At 38.1% G+C, this 27644-nt stretch overlaps 1 protein-coding gene across 11 annotated transcripts in view; it reads left to right on the top strand.

Moving 5' to 3' along the window:
- KAT6B (lysine acetyltransferase 6B) overlaps positions 1–27644 on the top strand; it is a 110625-nt gene that overhangs the window by 53694 nt on the left and 29287 nt on the right. For 6 of the 11 annotated variants that reach the window (XM_038181443.2, XM_038181440.2, XM_038181439.2 and 3 more), the window contains 9 exons: positions 8944–9059; positions 9212–9293; positions 10257–10389; positions 13933–14864; positions 15792–15913; positions 17895–18010; positions 19956–20097; positions 23176–23337; positions 25771–25864. In XM_038181443.2, coding sequence (XP_038037371.1) covers positions 8944–9059; positions 9212–9293; positions 10257–10389; positions 13933–14864; positions 15792–15913; positions 17895–18010; positions 19956–20097; positions 23176–23337; positions 25771–25864 — 1899 coding nt within the window. The remainder of the gene's footprint in view (positions 1–8943; positions 9060–9211; positions 9294–10256; positions 10390–13932; positions 14865–15791; positions 15914–17894; positions 18011–19955; positions 20098–23175; positions 23338–25770; positions 25865–27644) is intronic. The other 5 variants (XM_072039529.1, XM_072039528.1, XM_027460726.3 and 2 more) reach the window with 2 other exon arrangements.

Here is a 27644-nt window from a genome sequence, read left to right as displayed (position 1 = left end):
TTGATAAAACAGGGCTATACTTCACTGCCTGTTCCCTGAAAGGTGTTTGCGTGGGTGGTGGTAGAGCTGATCCAGTAGTAGGTATGGGAACAGGTATGTAGGCAAACCAGAGGCCACCACTTGATAGACACAATGAAGTGACCATCTACTTACACGTACCTTGCTGCTGTGCACTGGAGCTGCTCTTACTGACCCTGTGCATCTGATCTGAATGCAAGTGCTTCCAGCAAAGTGATTGTCTGGCTTAATTTTGAAACCATCTGGGTTAATTTTGGAATCTGTAACACACTGTTGCTTTGAGCACTGATGGCACATGGATGATACCAAGTATGTTCTTGGCTTAGGTTATTGCGGATTCACAGGGGGATTTGGCTATGAAACTCATGAAGACCTTGTTAGAAAAAGCTTTATGGCATATAGCTGGCCTAACTGTCGAGTTTGGGTTTTGAAAATCCTCTGATCAGTTCAGCTATTCTAAAAGAAAATCCCATGTAAAAAGGGCTTTATATCGGAAGAGGAGTTACTTGACCAGTAGAGCTTGTCACTTGGGTGGACTGCTCTTGTTAGCTGTGTCATTAAAAGAATTTTTGCCCACGTAAGCTACTGCTGCTTAAGGAAGTACTTTCAGCAAAGACTTCTGCAGTGGAGATCATCCCATCCCAGCTCACAAACACACTAGCACTACTGCTTCTTAAAGGCACAACCTGCAATGTGCTACCCCTTCTTCTGCCCTGGAGCCCGTGGTGGCATGAGAGCTGGACTGAGGAACAAATGTAGTTGAAAGATGGCAAGTTGGATTGGTTCCCTGATGGAAGTTCCCTGCTCTGCCATACAACTTTCTGCGTCAGAATGAAAATGAGGGAAGTGCTTGGGTGGTAAATGAGTAGGGCCATTGGTGCTCTTGAGAAGGATGTAAGTGAAAATATTGTTTCAGTGTTTTTAAATTCAGAGTATATATCTCTCACAATTTTGTAGGTGTGCTGCTGAAGATGGTTAATCTTTTGGTACTGTGATAGCTATATAAGTACTCAAGTAAAAGCAAACCAGTATGGAACAAAAACATATTTTCAGTTAATCGGGGTATGCTTTTCATTGTGTGCTTCTGAATCCATCACCCTGGACAGATTATTTTTATTCTAACCAGTTTGTTTTCTAGTATATTTAAATGATTAAACAGTGAAATAAGGAAGTGGCTTTACACTGAACCCCTTAGACTTGTTAAATGGCTTTCCATATGGCTTACAGGATTCCTGCACTTTCCAATCTGTGTTCTAGTATTTGGAAGTTAAATAGGATTTGTGCTTGGTTAGACTGTGGTACGCAAAGTTTACATTAATCAGGTGACCTCAGATAACAGCTCTTCTGTTATGGAGTAATCCCTGGTAAGTCTGAGGGCTCTGGAACTGCAGAAGCCTTGACTTTCATGGATCAGCTTCCCTTCGAATTAACACTGATACATTCTCTCTGCCTCATTAAGAGTGAATTATCTTTAATTAGTTCCTCAGATGTATTATATATGAAGAATGAAATGTTGAGACTGCCAATCAGATTGCTGCATGGTTAAACTTTAGCTACTGATGCCTAACTAAAAGAAAAACCAATTTCAGTGCAGTATATAAATAATAAAACTTCATTCGAGTAGAGGTTATTGTAATTGGATTTGTAATTTTGCACACTGCAGTATGTCTCAAAGCTGGTCTTACTGTATAAGAAACATAAAAGAAAATGCATATTGTGCACAGCAAGCAAATTGTTGTTCAGTTGATCAGAGATTAAATTGCAGTGCCCACTACTGGCACGTCTGCTTTGCCTTAGGTTTTTTGTTTCAGTTGCTTATGGTTCTTCAGGTAATGCTTCTGCATTCTGAAAGCAGAAACTATCTGGGTATTTGCACACCCCTCTAATATCACTCTGATTTTGTGATATAATCTATTTGGGTAGTGAAAATGAAATGCATTGCTGTGTCTCCTTTCACGGGGTGTTTCCTAAGGGAGTAAGATGAGGGATGTCAGATAAGAGAAAACAAATTCTATTACAAAAGCAAACATTGTTCCTTCCTTTTTCCTGCCTATTTTTCCTTGTTATCTTTTGATTTTGAAAAATCAATAGACTTGAACTGGAATCAAACTCTACCTTTGTTTGCACAATCAAGAGGTGCAGAAGCAACTGAAGAGCTGCTGCTGGCAGATTTTTGAAAGGGAGAATGAAGTTTGAGAAAGAAAGGGGAAAAGTAGAGTTACTGGGAAACTATAATAAATACTTAAGAGCAACTAAAAAGCACAAACCAAAACAACAACAACAAAAAAAATACAAGAAGAACAATGGTTGGTTTTATTATTCTAAATAAGTATTATGGTAGGCTGAGAAGGCAGCAGGGTTAGTGAGCAAATGTGGATAGGGGAAGCTGGAGAGCAGAACAACAAGGTTTTAGTCAGTTCAAGAGGAACAGGGACAGGAGATGTTTGGAAAGCCACCTGTGGAGGCTGCTTTACTAAGGGAGATCAGGATGTGCCTGAAATGTAGGAGCTCACAATGGAGCAGGGGGTGTGGTCTGGAGGCAGCTGCAGCCCATGGAGAGCAGGAACAGGCTCTGGTCCAGAGCTGCAGCCCATGGAGAGGAGCCTACACAAGAGCAGGTGATCTGGTGGCAGCCTGCGGGGGACCCATACTGAAGCATCTGTTCCTGCAGGATGGGCCCTGTGGTGTGGACCCCTATTGGAGTAGTTCTTAAGCTGCAGTCTGAGGGAAGCTTGTGCTGGATCAATTCAGGAGGGACTGCATCCTGTGAGATGTGCCCCGTGCCAGAACAGGGGGAAGAGACCATCCATGAGGAGGCAGAGAGGAGGTGTTACGGACTGACTGCAACCCCCATTCCCTTCAGTTGCACGGGGGAAGGATGTAGAAGAGAGTAGGTGTTGGGGAGAAGGTGTTCTCAGTTTCCTTATAGTTCTCATTGCTCTGGTCTGTGATCAATAGGCATATAATATATATTAATATATAGTGTAATGTTTGTTTTATTAATCTCCCTTATGCAGAGTCTCTTTTGCTTGTGGCAGCAGTTGGTGTGTGATCTCCCTGTCCTTATCTCAACCCATAAGCTTTTCTCATTGTTCTGTCCTTCTGAGGATGGGGAATGAGAGAGCGGCATGGTGATGCTTGGCTGCCTATTGGTATTGAACTGGTACATAAGGGAATATAGAAAATAAGGGAATATAGAAATTGTCTTTTACTCTTGTTTACTACCATATGTGGGAGGAGGTTTGTTAGTTGGTAAAATGAACTGCTAAGAATTCTGTAGCTAGAAAACCATACTGGATGCCCAAGTTAGATGCCCAAGATAGATGCCTTTCTCCTTGTAGTTAAGTTCACCCTAGTTAATAATGCTTTCTACCTAACAAGTTATTGAACACATTTTTCTTCGCAAATTACTTAATAGATTTGTTTCCAACAAATTTTTTTTTGTATGTCAAAGTTAAAAATGACATGATATTAGTGGGTCTAATCCAGCACTGTAAGTAATTGTTGCCAGTAGTGTAACACTCCTCACTTAAAAGACTGGTGTTTTGTCAGATCCTTTGAAGAACATACAAGAGTCGAATTTGCAATGAGGAAACAGAAGTGGACTTCTTAAAGGAGTTCTCTTCACTCAGGAGTGAGACATTGTTTTAACTTCCCGATCTCACCTATTTTTACCACATGAACATATTGCAAGTCTTCACCTTTGCTAACTGGGGTGGACAAGAAGATTTTAAAGCATTTGATTATTTTATTTTTTTAAGGTTGAACTAAACATATATATGTATTCCTGGTGGGAATTGGCAGCTTTTGAAGGTTGAAGTTACCTGTAATCTGTTAAGTTAGTAATATATTGATGTTGCTGAGGCTTAAAAGAAAGTCATAGAATCATTTAGGTAGGAAAAGACCTCTAGGATATCTAGTCCAGCCTTTAACCTAGCGCTGGCAACTCCACCGTTAAACCATGTCAGTAAGCACTACAGCTACATGTTTTTTGAAGACCTCCAGGGCTGGTGACTCAACTATTCTGCTGGGCAGCCTGTTCCAATATTTGACAACTGTTTCAGTGAAGAAATGTTGTGGTGTGTTTATGTGGCAAGGTTTAGCTAGCAGGGGGCCATAGGGGTGGCTTGTGTGAGAACAATCCAGAAGCTGCTCCATGGTAGGTAAGGGCCCTGCTGCTTACCAGAGCTGAGCCAATACATGATGATGTTTGTGCCTCTGTGAGAGCAGACTTGAGAAAGGGGAAAAACAAACAAACAATAAAACAACAAACTGCTGGGAACAGAAGCTGGGAGAGAGAAAGGAACGAGAAACAGCCTTACAGATGCCAAGGTCAGTGACTATGGAGGGGGAAAGGTGCTCCAGGCACCAGAGCAGAATTCCCCTGCGGCCTGTGGTGAGGACCATGGTGAAGCAGGATGTCCCCCTGCAGCCCATGGAGTACCACGGTGGAGCAGGGTTCCACGCTGCAGCCGGTGGAGGAGTCCCTGATGGAGCAGGTGCACCTGCACTGAAGAAGACTGTGGCCTGTGGAGGACCCCTGCCGGAGCAGGTTCTGGGCCAAGCTGCTACCCATGGAGAAGAGATGATGCAGGAGCAGGGGATCTGGGGGGAGCTGCTGCATGTGGGGAACCTGTGTTGGAGCAGCTAGCTGCTGGGGGATGGACCCCATGGTACGAAGCCATACCTGGAGCTGCGTGTGGGAAACCTACACCGTATCAGCTCGGGAAGGACGATGGCATCCCCTGGGAGGGACCCCACAGGGGTTAGGAGCAGAGAGTGACTGGAGGAGCAGTGGAGACAAAGCACTACAGACTGACCACAGCCCCTGTTCCCTGTTACCCTGCACTGCTTGGGGCGAGGAGGTGGAAGAGGGTGGGTGGGGAGAAGGTGTTTTTGGTTTTTTCCCTTTGTTTTACACTTGTTTAGCTTGTTAATAATAGGAAATAAATCTTACTATTCTCTTTGCTCTGAGTCTGTTTTGCCTGTCACAAGCGTTGTTGAGCGATCTCCCTGCCCTTACCTTAACCGTTGAGCCCTTTGCATTGTCCTCCTTTCCCTTTGAGGAGGAGGAGTGAGAGAGGGGCTGAGGTGGAGCTCATCTCTCCACCTGAGTAAAGCCATCATAAACGTTTTCTAATATCCAACTGAAGCCTTTTCTAGCACAACTTGCGCCCGTTTCCCCATCTTACCACTTAGTGCTTGGGAGAAGAGACTGATCCCCACTTTGCTATAGTCTCCTTGAAAGCAATTGGAGAGGATACCTGCGATAAGGTCTCCACTGACTCCTTTTCTCCAGGTTAAGTAACTTCAGATCCCTCAGCTGCTCCTCGTAAGACTTGTTCTCTAGGCCCTTCACCGGGTTTGTTGTCCTTCTTTGGACATGCTCCAGCTCCTCCATGTCCTTCTTGTAGTGGGGGGCCCAGAACTGAACACAGTACTCGAGTGGGGCCTCAGCAAGACCAAGTACAAAGGGGGACAATCAATTTCCTAGTCCTGCTGGCCACACTGGTTCTGACACAAGCCAGGATGCTGTTGGCCTTCTTGGCCACCTGAGCACACTGCTAGCTTGTGTTCAGCCAGCTGTCAACCAACACCCCCGCTCCCTTTCTGCAGGGCTTTCCAGCTCCTCTTCCCTCAGCGTGTAGTGCTGCAAGAGGTGGTTGTGCCCCAAGTGCAGGACCCTTTGGCCTTGTAGAACTTCGTACACTTGGCCTTGGTCCAGCATGTCCAGATCCATCTGCAGAGCTTTTCTACTCTTGCGCAGATTTACCCTTAAGCAGATAAACACTCACGGCCAACTTGTTTTTTAATGTGAACTTAAAGTCAAGTGATTGAACCAGAAGAAATGACCATATCAATCTGGAGAGTGATAGAAAGTTACTGGAGTACTATGTCCAGTTCTGGGTTCCCAGTACAAGAGGGACTTGGACATATTGGAAAAAGTCCTGTGGAGGGCCATCAAGATGATGGAGGGACTGGAGCACTTCTATGAGGAAAGACTGAGAGAGCTGGGGCTGTTCAAGCAGCAGAAGAGAAGGCTCCAGGGGGTCTTCTCTGTGTCTGTAAATACCTGAAGGGAGGATGCGGCCAGGACAGAGCCAGGCTTTTCTCAGTGTTGCCCAGTGCTGGGACAAGAGGCAATGTGCACAAACTGGAGCACAGGAGGTTCCCTGTGAACATCAGGAAGCAATTCTGTGCTGTGTGTGTGTGAGTGCTGGTACAGGTTGTCCAGAGAGGTTGTGAAATTTCCTTCTTGGAGCTTTTCAGAAACTGCCTGGATGTGGTCCTGGTTACCCATGTCTACGTATACCCCTGCTTGGGCAGAGTGTTGGACCAGACAACTGACCTCCAAAGGTCCCTCACAACCTCATCCTTCTGTGATTCTGTGGTGAAGACCTCTTGGCAGATACATCTGCTTCTGAATATACAGGAGATAGTATGTTCTCTCTCTTCAGATCAGTCAGTGCTGAGATTATAGGGATTTTAGAGCCAAAACCATGCTTTCCCTCTTGAGCAATTTTACAGGTATTTTCTTTACATTTGAGGGTCACAAGGACTCAGTTTAATGGACTACAGAAATTGGTTTAACTATAGAAGTAGTTTAAAATATAAGTCACGTATAGAAGCAAAGCCTGCGTTGACTGCTACTTAATGACTGTTAGGCATAACCCACTTTTTGTTAATGTTGTGTTTTTCCTATACAATCTTGTATCCAAAATGAAGAATATAACTCTTACCAGCTAGTAAAGAAAAATACCATACTGTATTTGGAAATTTAAAAATCTGTGCTGTTTCCAGTAGCACATACCTAGGGAAGACAGTAAAAGAACATGGCAAACAAATAGTGATATTTCCCTTTGTACAATCCCAGCCTACAGTTACTTGAGTAACTGTAAGTCTGTTTGAAGGACTTTGAGTCGCAGGCAGTCTTCATGTTTAATCCCAGGAGATGTTTTTCATGTTTGTTTGTTTGTTTTTTTAATAATAAAACCTTTAAGGATAGAAACGAATGTGTCTTAAGCTGTGTAATTTCTTGAATGAAAACTTTTACGTTGGTAGGTAACAGAGAAATTAAGTAACCCTGTTTTACTTAGTTTGTGTAGTTACCAAGTAGTGAGAATAATGAGCCTTTCTTAAGTTAATAACTGAGAAGGATAAACATACTGCAAAGTTAAAATCAATGAGTTAACTTATTTATGCCTTGAAGTAAATCACTTCTGTGCAGGGTAGATGTATGTAATTCTAGTTATGAGTAAGGAGATAATTGGTTTATGATAACGCTTTAATGTGTTAATGTACATGTTAAGTCATGGTTGATGAAATAAGTCTGTGATATTGATTATTAATATTATTGACTTTAGGGAGCTTTTTTCCTTCTTAGCAGGCATTTTTTTTTGAATCAAGCACTCATTAAGCTTTATTGAAAGGGACAGAGTGACACTGAACTGCACTATGCAGTTCCATGGTGCATTTGTAACTTACAAGAGAAATAGTTACTTTAGATGTGCAATCAGTCATAAACACAGATTGTTAATTTCTGTTAAACTGTATGGTAAGTGTCAAATGGCAACATTTTCTTATATTTCTGTTTTTAAAAGGATTTGTGGAATTTATTCCTGAATGTTTTTCACTTACAGATTATATTTCTTATTTTATAAAATGGTATTTTTACCCTGTTTAAATTGCTTTTTTAACAAGAAGTGCATTGATTAAATCTTGGGTATGTGCTGTAAGAGGAAACAATCAGTACAGATTTCAGATTTTGGAGTGGTTTTTGCATTCCTTCATTCATCTTTGTCATTCTTGACTCAGTCTATTAGAAGATTAAAATAGCAAATGCTTAGGGATTAGCCGATATCCTTGTTTGTGGTGATTTAGCTGTGGTGGTTTAGACTGAGAGAGAAACAACAGATGGACAAAATCTGAATCACCATTACCTGGAAGAATGTACTTACCAGCCTCTGGCAATGAGAAGAAAGCATCATGCATTCTCATGACATCGGTACAGCATGGCATCAGGGATTCTTACCTCCCTTACAACTTGATGTCCTTGATGATCTCTAAATTTAAGTGCTTCCTTGGGAAGGTTTGTTCCTTCCTGTTTAACAGTGCTTTTATCTTCTATGGATTAAGGGTTTACACTCCATTGAGATTGTTGAAGACAAGAGAAGTCACTGCCAGTATTGCCTAAGGTGTTATATGTGTTCAGTTTTCTGATACCTTGTATTAATTGGAAGAGCTTCCAGGCTGCCATGAAAAAGATGATGATCCCACTAGGGAATAAAATGCAATTTCATGGGAAAGTGAAGTTCAGCTACTCTTTTCTCACTACTTCATCTGGTCCCTCACTTTTAACCTTCCACAGTAGTAAACTTTTTGTGTGTCACTTGTCCACTCCATTTTTTTCTTCTAACTGCTCTGAAATTGTTCTTCGTATATAACTTAGTAATAAGTTGGAATGAAAAATGCATATAGCTCAACCATTAAGTTTCTATGGTAGGTAGTTAGAACATTTTGAAAAAGATACTAATTCAGTCTTGTATAAGGATTTAATCTGTTTGTTGCACTGCTATAAAAGGAGTGGGTTCAAGTATGTAGAAATGCTTTTTTCAAGACCAATGGCAGTTGGTTATTTCCATCGCATGTATAACTAGTGAAAGAAAAGATTATATTTCAGATGTTTGTGAAGACTTTTCACAGGTGTCAGTTGTCGGCTTTCTGTTTCTCTTTATAAATGAGTTTTATGGCAGTTTTGCCATATCTTCTTTGTAAGAAGTGAGTTAAATGATGTATTGCAAAATTCTAAAAACTGCTGGTGCTTACAAGGCTCTGGTGGTGCTGGCTACATTTTGTTGAACATAAGCATCAGTATTTCTTAAATCTCAAGCTTTAAATATATTGTGGTTTATTTTATTTTTTTAGGACATCCATCATGTTTGAAATTCTGTCCTGAGTTAACAACAAATGTGAAGGCCTTAAGATGGCAGTGTATTGAATGCAAGACATGCAGTGCATGTAGGATCCAAGGCAAAAATGCAGTAAGTTAGACTGTTCAGTGTTACCTGACTTTTGTTTATCATAGCTCTATACTTAGCACATATGCAAATACAAATCACTGTTGTGCAACCTCTAGCAATGCTGTATTAAGTCTTTTTTTCCTCTTCCTCTTCCTTCCCCCACTCCCCTTCAGGATAACATGCTTTTTTGCGACTCCTGTGATAGAGGGTTCCACATGGAGTGCTGTGACCCACCACTTTCCCGAATGCCAAAAGGTGATAATGAAAATACTTTCATTCACAGTCTTTTCTCATATTAAGTGACCAAAAGCTCTTAATGATGCTAATTACTTTTGCATTGGTGAACAATATAGTTTCAATCTTGTCAAAGCCAGAATTTTATTTTTTGAGTTTTTTTTTTCCTCTCTGAAACTGTAAAGGTCAGTTGACCAGGTGAATTCACCATGAATTGAGTTCTTGGCCTATTATCGAGAGTGAAGTTTTGCAAAGGCTGTTTAAAATGTTTGGAGTGTATATATTGATGTAGAAATCCTTAAAGCAGGTGAAAAAGACAGCTGCCTCATGTAAGGGTAACTTAAAACACCTGTGTCCTTCAGATTCTCTAGATCTCTGATATATAGCACCTATCATTTCTAGTCTCACATCTTTATGGCGTTCCTTATTTAATCTTAAAATTACACTGCAGATTTTCCAGCTTTTTTTCTTTAAATCTTCTAGTGTTATTTATAAAAGAAAAAAAAAACAAAAAAACGCAAACAAACAAAAAGTGTTCAGGTTATCTACTGTTAAAAGGATAACAAATTCAATTTGTATGTTAAACCAAACATACTTCGTTGTGATCTGATGTTTTCTTCAGCATACTCTAGACTAGTTAGCTGTGTAATTCACATGTAATTTTTTCCCAACTTAATTTTTTCAAAAGAAATATGTATCTGTAGTGTAAGGAAGAGCAAGTTATTACAGACTTTCTTTTAAGAACCCATTTGCTCACCATCTTTTGTGATCTCTTTTGCAACTTCTTTTTCCCCCTTTCCTTGAGCACTTTGCTGTCAAAAATTTTGAGGTATAGGTAGAAGGGGATCGCTTTTCTTTGTCTACTTCCCCTTCTACCTGTCTTGTTTATGAGAAAACTTTACATACATGGCATATATCTTGGTAGGCACCTGCAAGACAGATTAAATATGTTGTGTACAATTAAACTTTTTTTCCTTTATGTAGGGATGTGGATTTGCCAGGTCTGTAGACCAAAGAAGAAAGGGAGAAAGCTACTTCATGAGAAAGCTGCCCAAATAAGGCGACGATATGCAAAACCTATCGGACGACCGAAAAATAAACTAAAGCAACGAATGTTGTAGGTTTCTCTTATTTATTTATTTATTTATTTATTTATTTATTTATTTATTTATTTATTTTACTGTACTAGAGAAATAAGTTTCAACCAGTTTTTAACTATGTTTCAAATTGGGGAAAGTAAGTTATGAATCTTCTAGTACAGACCTTCTAGTCCAATGGATAATGACTTCTTAATTATAATGGTTAATTTTCACATCTTGTCAAAACCTGGTAGAAAAAACTTCCTGTAAGTTACTTTTCTAGGTCCCAATTTTTTTTTAATACAAGTTGCACCTATACCAAATAGAAATAAAAGTCTGTACAGTAATAAATGACACATCTATCTTAATATGTAACTTAAAATAATTGATATACATACAGAGACCATATTAAATCAATAATAAATAATGAATTTACTTATAAATAATTTCAGGCAACTGTTCTGTTCAAAGGCCTGTTCAAACGTAGTATAAAAATTACTTTATTTGTATCAGTTCATAAAACCCATTCCAAAGAGCACAACATGTAAATACTATAGAAGTTCTGTTTTCAGTGGTACTCTAGAAAAAAAAAAAAAGTGTTTGAATTATGTTGTTAAGCTGCCACTGGTTACTTGGCAAAGAGGCTGCAGTTTGTTTTACTTATTAGGAATGTGTTCATCTAATACAAGAGAATGCTGTAATTCTTTTGGCATCTGTCCTTCCAGGGAACACTGTAATTGGGCATCTTAAGGCATGGTTGGAGGGCTTTTTTTTTAAAAAAAAAAGCAGTTTAAAATGCTGAGTTGTCTTTACACTCAGTCTTAAACAAGAACAGATTCTGTGTTAACTTCAGTAGCATGTTGCCCTCCATTTCATGTTTCTGTCCACATGTGCCTTCCTTCTCTTCCTATTTAAGTTTGTTTGGCTGTTTCAACTCAGCAGCTGAAAGGTTTTCTGCCTCTGTCTACTACTCGTTTTGTCATGTGGCTGTTACCCAACCATTTTTCTCTACAGTCTAAACCTGCCTGGTATACTTCAGAGTTGTGTGTTAGCTGCTGTAAAACCTTGCATTTTGCAGAATAAGAACTTGTGGAGTCAACGTGTAAAAGGGGAAACACATACATATATTAAAAAAAAAAAAAAAAGTAAATACTGGCAGTACTCAAGTACAGCATAATAGTCATGTTGATGTACTTGGTAGTGCAGCTTGCTATCTATATATTTATTCTCTTTATGTCAGGATCTCATCTTTCCTTGAGGTCCATGTTCAAAAGTTCTGGGTAGGAACCCTAGGAGGAAGCATGGTACTATATCGAAGTCAAAAATGTAGTTGTAATGGATCATAAGAACATGCTCATAAAGGAAGAATGCATGAAAAACTTTTATTTCTCCCTTCTCTCAACTAAATAAGTATTTAAAAGTCATTGAAATAGCCATACACCTTTCAGTGTTTTTACATGGTGAAATGGCTGTGTTTCCTTGTGTGTGCATCTCCCTCTGTTTATCGCTACACCTTTGTGTTTACCCCTTTGAAAATTCTAAAAACTTGTCCTTGATTTATGCATTCCACAGTGGGTTTAGCAGGAATGTTTGTCTGATACAGTATTTCTGCTTCCCCTCATTCCATATACATGTAAAGGAAAAGTTGGAAAGCTTGTGGGGGTTTTACTGTTAGCTTTTGATGATGAAATTCTGAGCTATGGCTTTTAATGTGAATGCTGTGTTAAAGGATGTTAAAGTCCCTGTAATGTTGGATTATGATTATGAATATAAAGATTTTCTTTTCTTTGTAGCAAATGAACCACATGAGCATGTTAGTTTAGTACTTAGGGAAGTTTTTTTCTTTGTAAAAATACTTGCATTACTATGGGCACACTTCTACTACTACCATGTCTAATCTACATGAAGTAATTTTGTTTTGGAAAAATAATAGTTAGGAGATGGAGTAAGAGCAGAGATGTGTCCTCATAGAATCCTACTTAAGTGATAGTAATGTACAGAAGACAGCAGTGTCGTACATAAATGTGAGCGGTCACATGAAATACAGCAAGATTAGCTAATGCCACTTGATTCTTTTTGTGTAGCACAAAGAATCTGTCGGGTTATCCTAGAATAACCATCTGCCTATTGATTGTCTGTAGGATATCCTTCACAATTATACTATACAGGCAAATTACTATGTAGGATTAACTAAAAACAGGTGCGTTAGTCACCACTAGTGCCAAAGGCCAGTACATCTGGTAGTGAGAGTAGGTCTTGTTATGGACACAAGCTTATGGCAGCAAAGGATTTGAAAGACTTAAGTTTTTGGTTTTGTTGCCTCTTAAGAGCTACCCAAATGTAAGGATGTGTGAGTAGAAAAGGGCCAGTTCTTAAACTGGTGGGCCCTTGAAGTTCAGCATACCAGATGGTAGCCCCAGGCTCTTTGATCTCTAATTAGAAGTAACCTGTTGGAATTAATTATTTCAGCATCTCAATTAAGAAGGCAAAATCTGTGAAAGAGAACTTTTCACTGCAAAATAAATGAGCTGACTTCAAAGAGCAGGATGGAAAGGGGGAATGGAAGCATTTGATGCAACTATATAGCTCTGTTTGGATTTTTCATTTGATCATGCCTCCTGATATTTATTTCTCTTACTCCAAATAATTTTAAACATTCAGTTTCTATATACTCACTTATTCTCCAGCTTGCCCTTCAGTGTTGTGCATCTCTTTAGTCATTAGCAACCAGCTGAACCTGTACTTCTGCTGTCACAAGTGTTGGCCTTTCACCATGCCCTCTTTCTTCCTAGCATTCAAGTAGCAGTTACCACTCTTCTTTCTTAACATTTTCCATGTTAGGCTTGACTGGTTTGTGGTTTTTCTATAAACATTGCTTGTTCTTATGGTTTTGATCTTTCTTCTTTATGGTGATTTTTTGTTCCTGTTGTTCAAATATCTAGGAAAAAAAAAAAAAAGAGGCCATTTGTTTAAGTTTGTTGTAATGCTCTCCATAAATGACCTCAATTTTCTTTTATGTCTTAGGTGGTAATTTTTATTGCTATTGTTGACATATGTTATCAAATGAGTGTGGATAAAAAGAGCAGTTTGTTGAAAATCGACTGTATTGCTAACTAATAGACTTTCTCTACAGTTTAAGTAAATGTTTTGATATGCATTAACTTATTTACATTGCATATGAGCATCTTCTTTGTTTATACAATAAATTCTATTGTGATGAAGCCATTACCATGCTCAAGCACAGTGCATTAATATTTTTCTCCAAAGATGCACTTTTCTAACATGCCTGAAAGTAGATGGAGAGGTTGTATACTTGGAAGATCTTGCTATCTGAGCAGCATCTGTTCATATGTACAGTGGACTACCTTATTTAAACAGAGAAAAAAAGAAATGCGGTGGGGAGGGGAGAGAAAAAGTTGGATGTTGCATCATAGCGTGAATTACTTTAAAAATGCGTATGTCCTTAGTTTTTTTTTTAAGATTAAGTACAGTGGCATAAGTAATTTGTATAAAGTATAGTGCTATTTGGCAGTAGCTGTGTCTTTTTAACGCTGATTTTTGTTTTCCAAATTTTTGCATAGGTCTGTAACCAGTGATGAAGGATCCGTGAATGCATTCACAGGAAGGGGGTCACCTGGTAGGGGTCAAAAGACTAAAGTCTGTACCACACCTTCATCTGGTCATGCTGCATCTGTGAAGGATTCAAGCAGCAGATTGCCTGTTACAGACCCCACTCGGCCTGGTGCCACCACCAAAATCACCACCACCTCCACCTACATATCTGCCTCTACACTTAAAGTTAACAAGAAAACCAAAGGGCTTATTGATGGCCTTACTAAGTTTTTTACACCATCACCTGATGGTCGCAGATCACGAGGTGAAATAATAGACTTTTCAAAGCACTATCGTCCAAGGAAAAAGGTCTCTCAGAAACAGTCATGCACTTCTCTTGTGTTGGCTACAGGTACCACACAAAAGCTAAAACCTCCACCTTCTTCACTTCTACCCCCAACCCCCATCTCTGGTCAGAGCCCCAGTTCACAAAAATCCAGCACTTCTACTTCTTCTAACTCTCCCCAGAGTTCTTCCAGTCAGTCAAGCGCACCCTCCTTTAGTAGTCTTCCTAGTAATAGTCAGCTAAAGGGACTCTTTGATGGACTCTCTCATATCTATACTGCTCAGGGACAGTCTCGAAAAAAGGGACACCCAAGCTATGCACCGCCCAAGCGTATGCGTCGTAAACCAGAATTATCTTCTACTTCAAAATCTAATAGCCATTTCTATGGAAAGAAAGAGGTTAGGAGTAGGTTTATTTCTCGTGCCTGTACCTCTGGATGGGGTGTGTCTAGAGGACATGCTTTTAAAGCAATTGCTCACCTCAAGAGAACAACTTTCCTTAAAAAGCACAGGATTCTAGGCAGATTAAAGTATAAAGTGACCCCTCAGATGGGGACCCCCTCACCAGGGAAGGGGAGCTTGGCAGACGGAAGAATTAAACCTGATCAGGATGATGGTAAGCAAAGGTCAAAGCGCCAACCAAACCTGCGTCCCGTCCAAAACCAAAATTCTTATTTTGTCACATAGGTCTTAGCTATTTCTCTTATTCTTACTTCACTTTCATACAAAAGCGACAAAGCTGACCTTTTATCTAATGCTGACTAAACCTCCAAAATGTTATTTCTGACTAATACCACACCACCTTTTTATTATTTTTTGCATCTGTAGTGACATTAGGAGCCCCAAATGCCTTCATGATGTTGCTTATGGCTGTTTAGTACCGCATGAATAGCCACTTCATGCTACTTCCTTGTTCTTCCCCTGCCCTTTCTCTGGCAGTAGTGCTGTCATTATGATTGTGTGCTGTCAGTGCTTATAATGGTGGGCATTTCAATTCATTTCCCTCTGCTCCATTGCTTTTTCATGAACAATTCCATCCTGCTACAGTCTCCACAACACTTGATCTGTACTGCTGTAAACCACCTTTTTAATAATTACTTTTATTTAAGAAAAAAATATACTGGTGATGTTTGAATGTACACTTAGCTTAGCATTGGTCTCCAACTTTTAAGGGAAAGTTTTTCTCTAATTTTTATTATTCAAATAGAATATCCTTGTAGAATATCCCAAAATTTATCAAGTGGCATAGTTTTAATGAGAGAATATATTCCCTTTTATGAGGTTCAAAACTAATTTAGTAGAACCAGACTGTAAAGCCTTAGACAGAAAGACAAGCAAGTAGCAAAAATTGCTTACGCAACTGCATACTACAGAACCAGAAGAGAGGAAAGATTGATTTCTGTTATTTATAATCCCAAATTTAGTCAAAATGGGAAATCATAACAGCTATAACTGCTACAATCCTATTTAGGAGCAACACTTTGGTAAGGCATGTGTAATCTTCATGTCTGTGAATAAACTTTTTGCTGGTTTTAAATAACAGATACTGAAATCAAACTAAGCATCAAACAAGAAAATACAGATGTATTTCTGGTGGGAAGCAAGGACACAGTTACGCAGGAGGATTTGGAAGTATTTAAACAGGCTCGGGAGCTTTCCTTGGAGGTAAGACTATGTTGAATGAAATTACAGAATCAGAATGGTTTGGGTTGGAAGGGGCCTTAAAGATCATCTAGTTTCAACCCCCTGCCAAGGGCAGGGACACCTTCCAGCAGACCAGGTTGCTTAAAGCCCCATCCAGCTGGGTGTTGAACACTTCCAGGGATGGGACATTCTCAGCTGCTCTAGGCAACACGTTCCAGTACCTCACCACCCTCATAGTAAAGAATTTGTTCCTTATATCTAGCCTAAACCTACAATTTTTTAGCTTAAAGCCATTACCCCTTGTCATATCACTGCACTCCCTCATAAAATGCAGTTACATATGTAAATTAAAACTACTTTCATTCTCATATTCTCTCATTTTTAATAAAATCCTTTTGACCTACTGCGTCATGCTTATTGTAAATATAATTTGGGAGATAGTGTATATGCAGTTAAAGTCTCCTAGATTAGAGACAAGGGCATGGAATGGGTCAGGTAAGTGAGACTTCAGATAGATTTTGAAAGATATCCTTGAGCATTTTGGACACAAGACTACCATTGATTAAACATAGACATTAAGCACAGCTGAAATAATGGTCGTGACTGAGAGGATGATGGTCTGTGAGAATGTGCTTTGATGTCCTGTGCAGAGAAAGCAGCCACTATGAAAACTTAAGCCCCTCCCAACAAATACTGCTTGATAGAAGGCAAGGGGATTTAGTGAGCTCATGACTTTATTTTGCCCCACTGTTTAACACACTTTGAGTTTGAATATAGATGACTTCTAGTAGTAAAAATGCTTGAGTTAAATCTGACTAAAACTGTTTATACCAGCTAGTGTTAATGCTCTTCTTTAAGGTACGTACTGGTAATCTAAAGCTTGCTGAGACTGAGCTGGTTTTCTTTACCAAGGAAGTTGGATATGGCAGCTGAATCTTCCTTTTGCAAAAGAGGCTTTTAAATTTCTTTGTCAATGAAATGAGCAAGCCTAGTAGGCTTCTATGTTGCAAGAAGCTCTTCACAAGTCAATCATGAGGAGATTTTGCCCTTCAAGCAACCAGTGTCTTTGAGAACCTGGGTCAGAAGGGAGGTGCGTGTAATGCTTCAACTGCTGCTTTTTATAAAATTGCATAGTAAACCATTATGTCTAGTGCTTTTTCTAGCAATGCAAGTCACTTAATTTGTTTTTCATGTTAAAAGTAAAAGAACCGATGTTACTTGCCATAGGTCAATGTGACATCCTTATCACAGTCTGAATTCAGAGTGTGTTAACCAACAAATTCAAATGAAGTTTAAAGAATCAACTTCATGATTAGTTTGTGTTTCCATTTGCTCATGGAAACGGTTTCCATGTCCTCCTCATTTATTTCTTTCACATGCAGTCCAAAAATGTTACGAGACAAGATTGCTGAAATTGGGGGCAATTAAATTACTTATTTTTCCATTTTTATTTTGTTTTTGTATTTAGTCTAGCAGTCATTTTCTGATCAGTTCAATCTCAGTATGTTAGCTGAGAACAGCATATTTTAGTATACTGGGGACAGTTATGAGGTCAAATCCTATGGACCTCCAGAAAGGTTCTGCTGATCCCTCTTCTTTCCTTGTTTTGACAAGATAATGGCTTAGGGGTTGAACCAGGACTGCAGAAAAGTCCTTCCACTAGATCCTGCAGAAAAGGATTCAGGCAGTTGTGCCTCTTCTTTGGCTGGGCCATTCATCATCTATTTCTATGTGCTTATTTGTAAGCACTACTGACCTCACTTCATGATTGTGGGTTTGTTTGGCACCTTGAAAGGAATGTTCCCTTTTTATGTCTAGCTTTTTGCAAACTTTGTTCTCTGCCTGGGCTGGAAGAATTTAAGCGACATTTGAATACTGTAGGTTTGTCACACTTTCACTGGGTGAAATTGATACAAAGATAAGTTTTTGTTATTGTTGTTGTTTGTTTGTTTGTTTTTAACTTTTTTTATAACTAGTATTGTGCTTTTGTTGTACCTGACAGAAAATTGGGTGTAAAAACACTGGTGAAACAAGTGGGCGATACCCCTCAGTGATTGAGTTTGGAAAATATGAGATACAGACCTGGTACTCTTCACCTTACCCACAGGAATATGCAAGGTAACAAGTCATCAAAATCAACATATATTGTTTTGATTTTTTTCTGATGTAATAGTTGTGGTTTACTTCCTTACTTTTCTGAATTGTTTGTAACTTACTCATGTAATTTGAAGAGCAGATATGCTTTTGTAATTATAAGGGAGATCAAGGAGTTGTCTTTCTTTTTCTACTAGTTCTAATCAAAGATGCATTAAAAATGCCATTTTTTCCAGTTCTGCAAAAACATTAACTTTGTAGCATGTATTAGTATTTTCTTTTTAACAACTTCAAACCAGGAATGCCTAACTTGTGGCCATTTAGAGCAGTTAATCTTGTTTGTCATCCAGAAGTTAACTTTCTTCTTTTTTAAGGACCAAGAAATCTGCATATATTAGATAAATAAAGTCAAAGTGAGCCAAGTGTCCCATTTCTGGCTGCCTGTGCTGGGACACCTCAGTCAGGCAGAGAGCATGAACTAGTATGTGTGCTCAGTAGATTCCTGCTGATTTTGGCATGTACTGAAAAAGCATATTTCATGAATCTGTTGGATATGTGGTACACATGGAAATTTGCAGAACTATATGTTCTTCAAGACATCTACTCCAGCAGGCAACTGAGTTACATGGTCTGTTTCAAAAAGCCTTTGCATGGCATTAATGTAAGCTTCCTTTTCTCTCCTTCCCTCTCATTCCTAGGTGTTAGCATCGTGGCATAGTGGGAATGAGGGACGTGTTGTCAATTGATAATACAAAAAACAAGGGCTAAAAAAAAAGTGTAAACAGCATGTTTCCTGTTATTACCAATGCCTTTATAGTGTTAATCTTTATCAGTTACTCTTTTAATCCCTCAATTTATATCATATTATGAGAGAGAGATTTGTTACATCAAGCAAATTAATTCCACATACAGGCATGATAATGAATAATTGTTAGTACAAGACAACAATGAAATATCATTTGTAGGAGGCAGTTCCTGGCCCTAACTGCAGTGGGATTACATCATGGAATGAACACTTCAAACTATTTTTATGTTGTTGATAAACTTTTTTAGAATCCTGTAATTATGCAAACCATGATGATGATCCCAGGATATGCCAGTATCTTCACAGCAGATAGTTTTTCCTCTGCTCTAAAACATTGTGATATAATCCACTGCTCCAATAATTTTAAAATTGAGGTTAATAGCCACAAAACTCATTGGAAAGGAGCAGTTTGTGGTATGTAGAACACTTGTCAGCATTGTCTGATGTGAGGCATATGTGTTACTTGTATCATGTCTGAACTGAATCCTTCTTGGAAGAATAGTCATCATCTAGGATGCGTTGTTTCGTGGACATAGGTGGAAGGGAGACTTTTCACATATATGGTCTGTTTAGACAGGCTTCTCTGGTTGAGTTAAGAAATAACGTAGGCAAGGGTGGGGGATGACACTCCTACCACAATTGCTTTCCCATTGAAGTATTATGAAGATAATTGTTTCCTATATATCTTCCCCATATCCAAAGTAAAGAAAATTAAAGGGAAGGAAATTCTTTGTATTCTGCTGTGTGTCCTCTTTGTCTTTATTGGAAGAAAAAAGATGAAATTTGAGGTATGACTCCAGTGTGCTTGCTTTGATGGAGACCACAGCGAAAACTTTGGAATGTGGGAAGGGGCAAATCACAGGGATTTACCTAAAGTTGTACCACAAAATAGCTGACCACAGTCACACTCTGTTGAATCAGATTCACTGTGATTGAGCTCCTATCTTTTTTTCTAATAGCTAATGTATATGCTTAATAATTCCCTGTAATGTAGTGATACTTTAAATTAATATTATTAAGTCTGTTTTTTAAACTTAAGCAGCATTTACTCAGGGTACCTTATAATAAACTGGGCAAAGAGGAGCATGTGACTTTGTGATAACTTTTTTTTTTACAGAACTTAATATTTTTAAAAAATGAAATATTTTTCTAATTTTTCTGCAGACTACCAAAGCTTTACCTGTGTGAATTCTGTCTTAAATACATGAAAAGTAAAAACATTTTGTTAAGGCACTCAAAGAAGTGTGGCTGGTTTCATCCCCCAGCCAATGAAATCTACAGAAGAAATGACCTGTCAGTATTTGAGGTAGGTGTATCCAAGTCTAGATTTCTGAAAGTAATTGTTTGGTAGACATTACAGACCAGGTGTAGAACAGTAGCATGGAGACTTTAACATACTTAAGCACTTCCTCAGAGATTCTTACTGCATTGCAAAAACAAGCCCATCTTCCCTGTCCCGTTCCACCGTGTCAAATTCTGTCATGACTCTTACTTTCTTTATCTGTAATTCATGAATTACTCAGCCTTTTGAGATGCTTTTATAGCATACATCTTAGAATGGACTGCAATGGATGCTCTTTGACTGGATTGCCTTTTCCTTGTCAGAAGAAGTGCCTTCCATCCTTTCATTTCTAACAATTTATACGTTTTGGGTGTAGAGACACTACGAAGCATCAAGTAGGTTCTTCCAAGATATAAAAGCAAGCAATGCAGCTTATTACCCACTGTTCTAGAAATACAAATGATAATTAAGTGCTTTTGCCTCCTTCTGGATGTTTGAACATGAAATGTCCTGGTTGGATGATGGAGGTTCACTCCAACTTTGGCCACAACAAATGGCCTTCAGTTTTGAAAGTCCAGAGTTGGGCTTGTGGGTACACAGCCTTTTATAAACTAAATTATTTTCCTGGGGGACTACTTCTTTAAAAGTATTGGAAAGTTTAAGGATATCTTGAACAGCAGAAATCTTGTATGTCACATACGTTTAATAACTGCAGGCATGCTACACATTAACCTGCATGTGGCTGTTTCTCAAGAGTTGTTACCAGTCACATTAAGAGAACAGACTGTCAGGGTTACTAGGACTTGTTTTTCAACAACAGAACAGCTTCAATAGTTAGATGAATATGTTGCCAACTTCTTTTTAATTGTAGGTATTACAGGTTCTACTTGAAACTTGTGTTTACATATTGTATAAATGTCTATTGTGCCTGATAATTGCCATTGTCTGATCAAACAATCGTAGATACAGTTTTGGAGTCCTTAAATGAAAATCTTGAAGTTTGGTTCATTAACCTATTTGTTTTTATGCTATTAAAGAAAATTAGCTATCTGCATCACGATTGTTTCCTTCCTGTCTTGAGCAATTTTTCTAAATACTGTAGATTTGCTGGCAAAAGACTTAAGTTGTAAACAGGCTTAATTCTTTTTCTATTAAAAACAGAAATTGTCCTGTCAGTCTAGAATAATTAACCTTTTCTCTGTTTAGCAGGTGTTAAGACTTGTGCAGCATACAGCAATAGGCAAATTCTGCTTTCCAGTTTGTTTTATTTTTGTTAGCTACTGCCAACACATGAATAGAAAGTTCTTAAAAAAAATAAAGTAAAATACAGCTCTGGGTGGGGAGGAAACCACACACACACACACAAAACACATGGAAAACAAGATGCATGTGAAAGGAATGTCCGGACTTTTTCTCCACTGGTCTTACCCCTTTCTCTGAGGTACTTCAATAAGCACCTACATTAAGACTTCTGAAATAGCTGTTCTTATTTCAAAGGTTAGCTTCTATTATTCTGATAACTGTAGAAACTTACTCATCAGATCATGTCTTTCCTCATAGGTACTTTAATGAACTTTGTGCATCCATTTTCTGTTTGGCAGGATAAAGGGTTTGTGGTTTCCTTTGTGTTCTCTGTTTTCTAGAGAAATATAAATGACTTTGGCATTTAAGATTTATGTACCCCTGCTCAGAGCATGACTTTGACAGATTTGAGAGAAGGCTTTGACACAGTTTACTACTACATTGTAGCCAAGGAAGTTTGACAGATGCTTCCTTTTGGAGTTTTAGTCTTTTTTTTTCTTTTTTCTTTTTCTTTCTACTTCTATTTGAAGCTGATGAACAAGCTGTGTTTGCCTGCCATTTAAGGAGTCTTTTTGCATTTCTGTACAGACGTTCTTGCTGAAAACGATATCTTACATAATTTGGGTTTTCAGACTTGTGGCTTATTCAGTGATGATTTTTACTTGGTTGATGTTCTCCTTAATTTGCATGCTTGCTAGTAAACATGAAAAGAAGGAAAAAAAATGGACAATGGAGTGAGTTGCATGAGAGCTTAGTGTACTTGATACATTCTCAAGTGCTATATGAAGTTTATTCTAATGCATTTATTAGCCGTAGCTGTCCATTAATTGTTCTTTCTTTAATCCAGATAACACAAGTATTATACAGCAGTAACCTTGAAGTCCCTAAATAGATCCAAAAGGTTGGGAGTTTACTCAGTTTTATAACTAGGATTCTAACTAGAAACGAAGTAGAACATGATTTCTTTTTCAGCACTGTGTGCATACCATTTGGCTGTCTCTGTGAATGAAATATAAACAATGACTTTATCAAAGAACATCAGTACAAGCAAACCTTTCCATTAAGATTATTTCAAAAAGACTGTTGCCTTTGAACCCTCCCTTTCAAGGAGTGACTAATTGATCGAGGAATTCTGCATGTATGTCTGGCTTTTCTGTAGCTGTCTGCATCACAGCTTGACTCTTTACACTCATAACATACCTAGACTAATTGTAGCACTTAGCCTGAAAATTTACTTCTCTTGCTCAGTAGTGTTTTAGTCTAGCATAGAATTTTTGTCTTGTCTAATTTATTCAAAACATAGCTATGTTTGATACAAAATCAGCAGCCTGTTCATTGGACTTACACCTTATAGATTCAATGTAATGAGCTTCGTTGTCTTTGATTTTATTTATTTATTTATTTTTGGTGTGTGTGCTGGACACTGCAGCCTTCTTGCAAATCAGTTTAATGTAACTTTGAATAGCACATTTTTGCTGTCTGCCAGTCATGTTCATTTTGTCTCAAGAAGTAAGTGAAAGAGGTAAGTCTTACTTGAACAATTAAAAAGTAAAGTTACTTTGTTTAATAAAACCAGATCCTCAGAGGATACTTACAAATGCAAAGTAATTAGTACTAGTTCAATAATTCTTATCTAACAAGAAGCAGGGGCATCTTCTCTTGACTTTTTTTTTTTTTTTTTTTTTTTTTTGTAATGCTACCTTTTTCATGTTTCCTTCTAGGATATGGTTGATTCAAGAAGCTGTTTTGTTCTAACATACTGGTGGCTTTGGAAGTAACTTCATCTGTCTTGCTTTCTAGGTTGATGGAAACGTGAGCAAAATTTATTGTCAGAACCTTTGTTTGTTAGCTAAGCTCTTTCTGGACCACAAAACCTTGTATTATGATGTTGAACCATTCCTCTTCTATGTCCTTACAAAAAATGATGAGAAAGGATGCCATTTAGTTGGATATTTCTCAAAGGTAAAGGAGAATATGTATATATTTTAAACATTTGTACTTTCCCACTATCTTTTGCATCAACAGCAAAGATGATTTTGGCTCAGAAACGTATAATTCTCTCTATGGATCTCAAATGGAATGTACATATTTGTCCCAAATCTACTACTACTATCTTTGAGAAAAAAAATGATGCAAGTTGAGAAATTGTATGTGCAATCAGCCATATGCATTGTTACTTTTTGTTGTTGTTGTTGAATGTGTTGTGGTTTATATTGTACAGTTGAAAAATTCAATTTTTTTCCTCCCCATCAGTTTTGTAATAATATACTAAGTCTAACTTCTGAAAGTGCTAAGTATTTGAAATTATGTTCATTTCCATGTGTTTTCATGGCTGCACTGGTAAGCAGTTCAAGCTGTCTATTTAGATATAAACAGTTGGCTGTTTTCATCTTTGTTTCTCTCTTGCATAGAGTCTAATCTAATGAAGCTACTTAGTGCACAGAGCATAAGAACACAAGCCTAACTTTTATGGTGGATGTCTCTTTTAGAGTAGATGTCTGTTACTTGTGGCTTTGCTTGGAATTTTAAAACAGTAGTTGTTGCTGTAGACCAAAAATATTTCTGTGGACTGTCATGACAAATGCTAACAAAAATAATGGTGAAAGATAATCAGATATGCCTGCAACTAGAAAAGCATTCAGCTGTCTACTTGTCTGTAAGAATTTTGATCAATTGGTATATAGTTACTTAGAAATGCAATACTTGGTGGTCTCTAGCATCACCTCCTCCCTCAGTATGTAATTTCCTTTATTTAAAAAATCATTTATATGAAAATGCTAACTTTAAGAAGTCTAAAAATTATATCAGAGTACCTGCATGCTGCGCAACATTCTCTGGGGTTTCTGTCTTCTGAGATGTGGGTCTTGTTGAGATTTGAAAAACAGACTGATAGGCACAATTTACTCCATCTTATGTTAGCTAGAAGTTCTTGTGGAATCCAAACATGTCAACTCATTATTGGCAAGTATTTATCTAATAAGTTTAGATACCGCAGGTGTCCAGATTAATCTCTCCTGATATTTCTTCTGAATGACTATTCAGCAAGGATGCATTTTGTTTCCTCACTCTACCCATATTGCTTCGCCCAGTCTGTTTGTCCATTTTGATGATCACAAATGCTTTCACTACCATAATTTAAGAAAAAATGTTAAAGTCATATCCAAATTTCACTTAAGTACTTAATTTGTGTTGTGTCATCCTGTCCCCCCACCCTTTTTTTTCCAAGTGTGTGTTTGTATATGTGTTCTTGCTGGCAGATGTGCTCTGGCTTTGCTTGCCTGAGTACAAATATGTTGGCAGGATGTGTAGTTCATACTAGCTGTGGTCTTGAGAGTTTGGGATCCTGAACAGAGTTTGGAAACCCATGCAGAAAAAAAATAATACTTCAGGATTCATTATACCATAGAAAATAAGAAACCTACAGAAATACGACATGGTTATCTATTCTCATGTCTGAAGAAATGTTTGGAAACCAGGCTTGTGGTCCTGTCGGTGTCATCACTGATCTGGTGTCATCTTATGTGTGGAAGCTGAAATAATAGGTGGTATTTTAAACTACCAGTGTGCTGGCCCTACTTCTTGTTGGTTATGCTGACCTGGATATCTTTAGTTGATTTATTTGGTCTTTGTCAAAACTACCTAGTGCTGATTTTTTGTTTTCTCTGTAATCTTTTAAAGGTAACAACACTTTAAGGATCTTCCTTTTTATCAGTAAACTCTAAAGGAACTAAAGCCTAAAAGCTGTATTGTTAGAGCAGCTTCCTAGTTAAGGTTCTTCCTTCTGTTGTTTTAAACAGTCAGTATAATTTTTGCATCCACTGCCTATGTCATATGAATTCACTTTGTCTGAAAGAGCTCTGAATTTGGAGCGTTCTGCCTTCATTTGGATTCAGGTGAGAAGCTTTGAAAGAGTTAGCATGACTTAGTTTTGTGGATATAGGTTGTTTCCCCCAATATTCATTCAAAGAAGACAAAGGTGGAAACCAGCAAGCAGTCAGTGTAGCAATTGCAGAAAAAGCAACTTCACCATGTGTATGGATGTTATTTTCCTCTTTTATATCCTTGAGAGAAAGGTCAGTGAAGCATGAAAATATCTCCCTTTTCCCTGTTCTCCTCCTTTATTGCGCTTAACCTTCATTATGCTGTTTAGACAATGTATTTAATTTTAAAGGTGCTGAGTAGTTAACTAGTAAAAATAAATATTTTGAAGGGTATGTTTGATTGATATTTCCTTCTTATAATTAAATATTAACATTGAATTATTCGACTTTGGTACTGACCCCAGGCATCTGTTCACCTTATTGGGATATTTTAAAAGGATAGTAGTGGCAGGTGCAGGCAATTGCCCACTTCAGCACTGCTTTGACATACTTGATCTGTTTCTCCTTCCCTCAGGAAAAGCTTTGCCAGCAGAAGTACAATGTCTCCTGCATAATGATCATGCCCCAATACCAAAGGCAAGGATTTGGAAGGTTTCTTATTGATTTCAGTAAGTGAAGTGTTTTGTTTACATTTGTGATCCAAGGAGCTGATGGTTATTGTAAAAAATGGTAACATGTAAAACTTTATTTAACTTGCTTTGTTTTTTGTCAATAGATGATGGGATTTCTGTTTATATTTACATAGGATAGAAAAGCTCCCTGAAGTGAATAACTTACTGCTGCTCTGTTATTGTACTCCAGGAAATTGAGAATGGATCTCTCAGCAGTGTAATATTAGCTCACAAAGCTATTACCCCGAATGAATTGTCTAAATTTCTTTCCATTTTGCCTTGCTCATTAGTATAAAAAGAGGCAATTATTTGTGATTAAAGCTTAAGAAGATACTAGTCCAAGGCTTTCTCTACATTCTAATATTTCTAACTTACGCCTTCCTTTAGCTAAAGAACTGTTTTTGCTGAAGAATTGCCACATAGAATGTATTTTGGTTTTTGTCTTAAAATGCATGACTTTACCTTAGTGGAAATTGTTACGGAAAAGTGTAGGTGTTCATGGTTGTTCTTGCTGATTTATTTTGCTGAGCTGTTGATTTGACTTGTTTGAAAGCTTTAGGAACAATTGTTTAAATATAGATTTGTTAACCCCCAAACCTTAAAGCTGTAGTGAAACTTCAAACAAAATTATCCAAGGAAATGTCTCGGCTTAATGGCCCCAGTATTACTGAATCCAACTTGCTACTATAATTTAAAGGGAGGATGTTAAGGAATTTGTGTGCATTGTCTGTGATTAGAGAAATGGTAAATATAGTTTTCACTAATACTTGTGATTTTTAAAGTGCTTTAGAATTACATGACAATAGAGATAGTTAAGATAATAGGATTCCTGCCCAGAAGGTGTGTGCAAGAAAATAAAATGCAAATAAAAATACGTTGCAGTATAACAGCAGGACAAAGACAATAACTTGTAACTGTAGAATTTTCAAGTTCTGAGTCTTCAAGTGTGCTCCCCAGCACGACTATGTTAGGGTTAATAAACATACTTAGTATTTCTCTTCGTTCTGTGGCTTTTTAACAGTTTTCACTATACCCCTGTGAGTTAGGTAAGGTTGGTCTTGGACCACTTAATCTACCATTGAAATGCAGCCATCACTGGAGTGGAACACAACAGCTGTTCCATTGTGTGCATTCTGCAGCATTTTAGGAAAGGCAGTGAGAAATACCACATGCTAGAACTGCAGAGTGAATTTAAGCTTGTTACTGAGGCCGAAATTGGTCCTTACCTGAGGATTAGCATCTCCTCATGCAAAAGGAGATAGGGAACTCTTACTGGGCACAAGTGGTAAGTACTTCTAGGCCTTTTCTTTGTTTTGTACTTCGGTACAAAAAGAAAAAAAAAAGTCCAAATCACTCTTAACAAACATCTTTCTGGTTGAGTATTGTCATAGCACTGGAGTTGTGCATACAAAACTGGTGGCACAGCTCTGAAACCTGTGGATTCCACAGAAAGTTTGGATTCATACGTACTGTGTTACTGTGGATCCCCATGCTCTGTTATTCTGCCACGTGCTACTTAATCTGGAGAAATTGGTAGTGTGTTCTGTTACTCTTACCTGCCTGTAAAAATCTGGAAGCACATCAGGCTACTTGAGCTGTTATGATTTCTGTGATGTCTTGCAATGTTATGTAGTGGTATAATTAGGTTGAACCTTGTCTAGTGCTGTCTTTATGCCTTTCGTCTTAGCAAATGTGATCAGATCACAGCTGCAGGCTACAGCTGAATACATGTTGGACGTAGTCCAGAGACCAGTTTTAGCTTCTCCTGTGGCTGAGC

The sequence above is a fragment of the Anas platyrhynchos genome, chromosome 6, assembly GCF_047663525.1.
Source record: "Anas platyrhynchos isolate ZD024472 breed Pekin duck chromosome 6, IASCAAS_PekinDuck_T2T, whole genome shotgun sequence".
Taxonomy (NCBI): Eukaryota; Metazoa; Chordata; class Aves; order Anseriformes; family Anatidae; genus Anas; species Anas platyrhynchos.
This window is presented reverse-complemented; position numbering and strand designations above follow the sequence as displayed.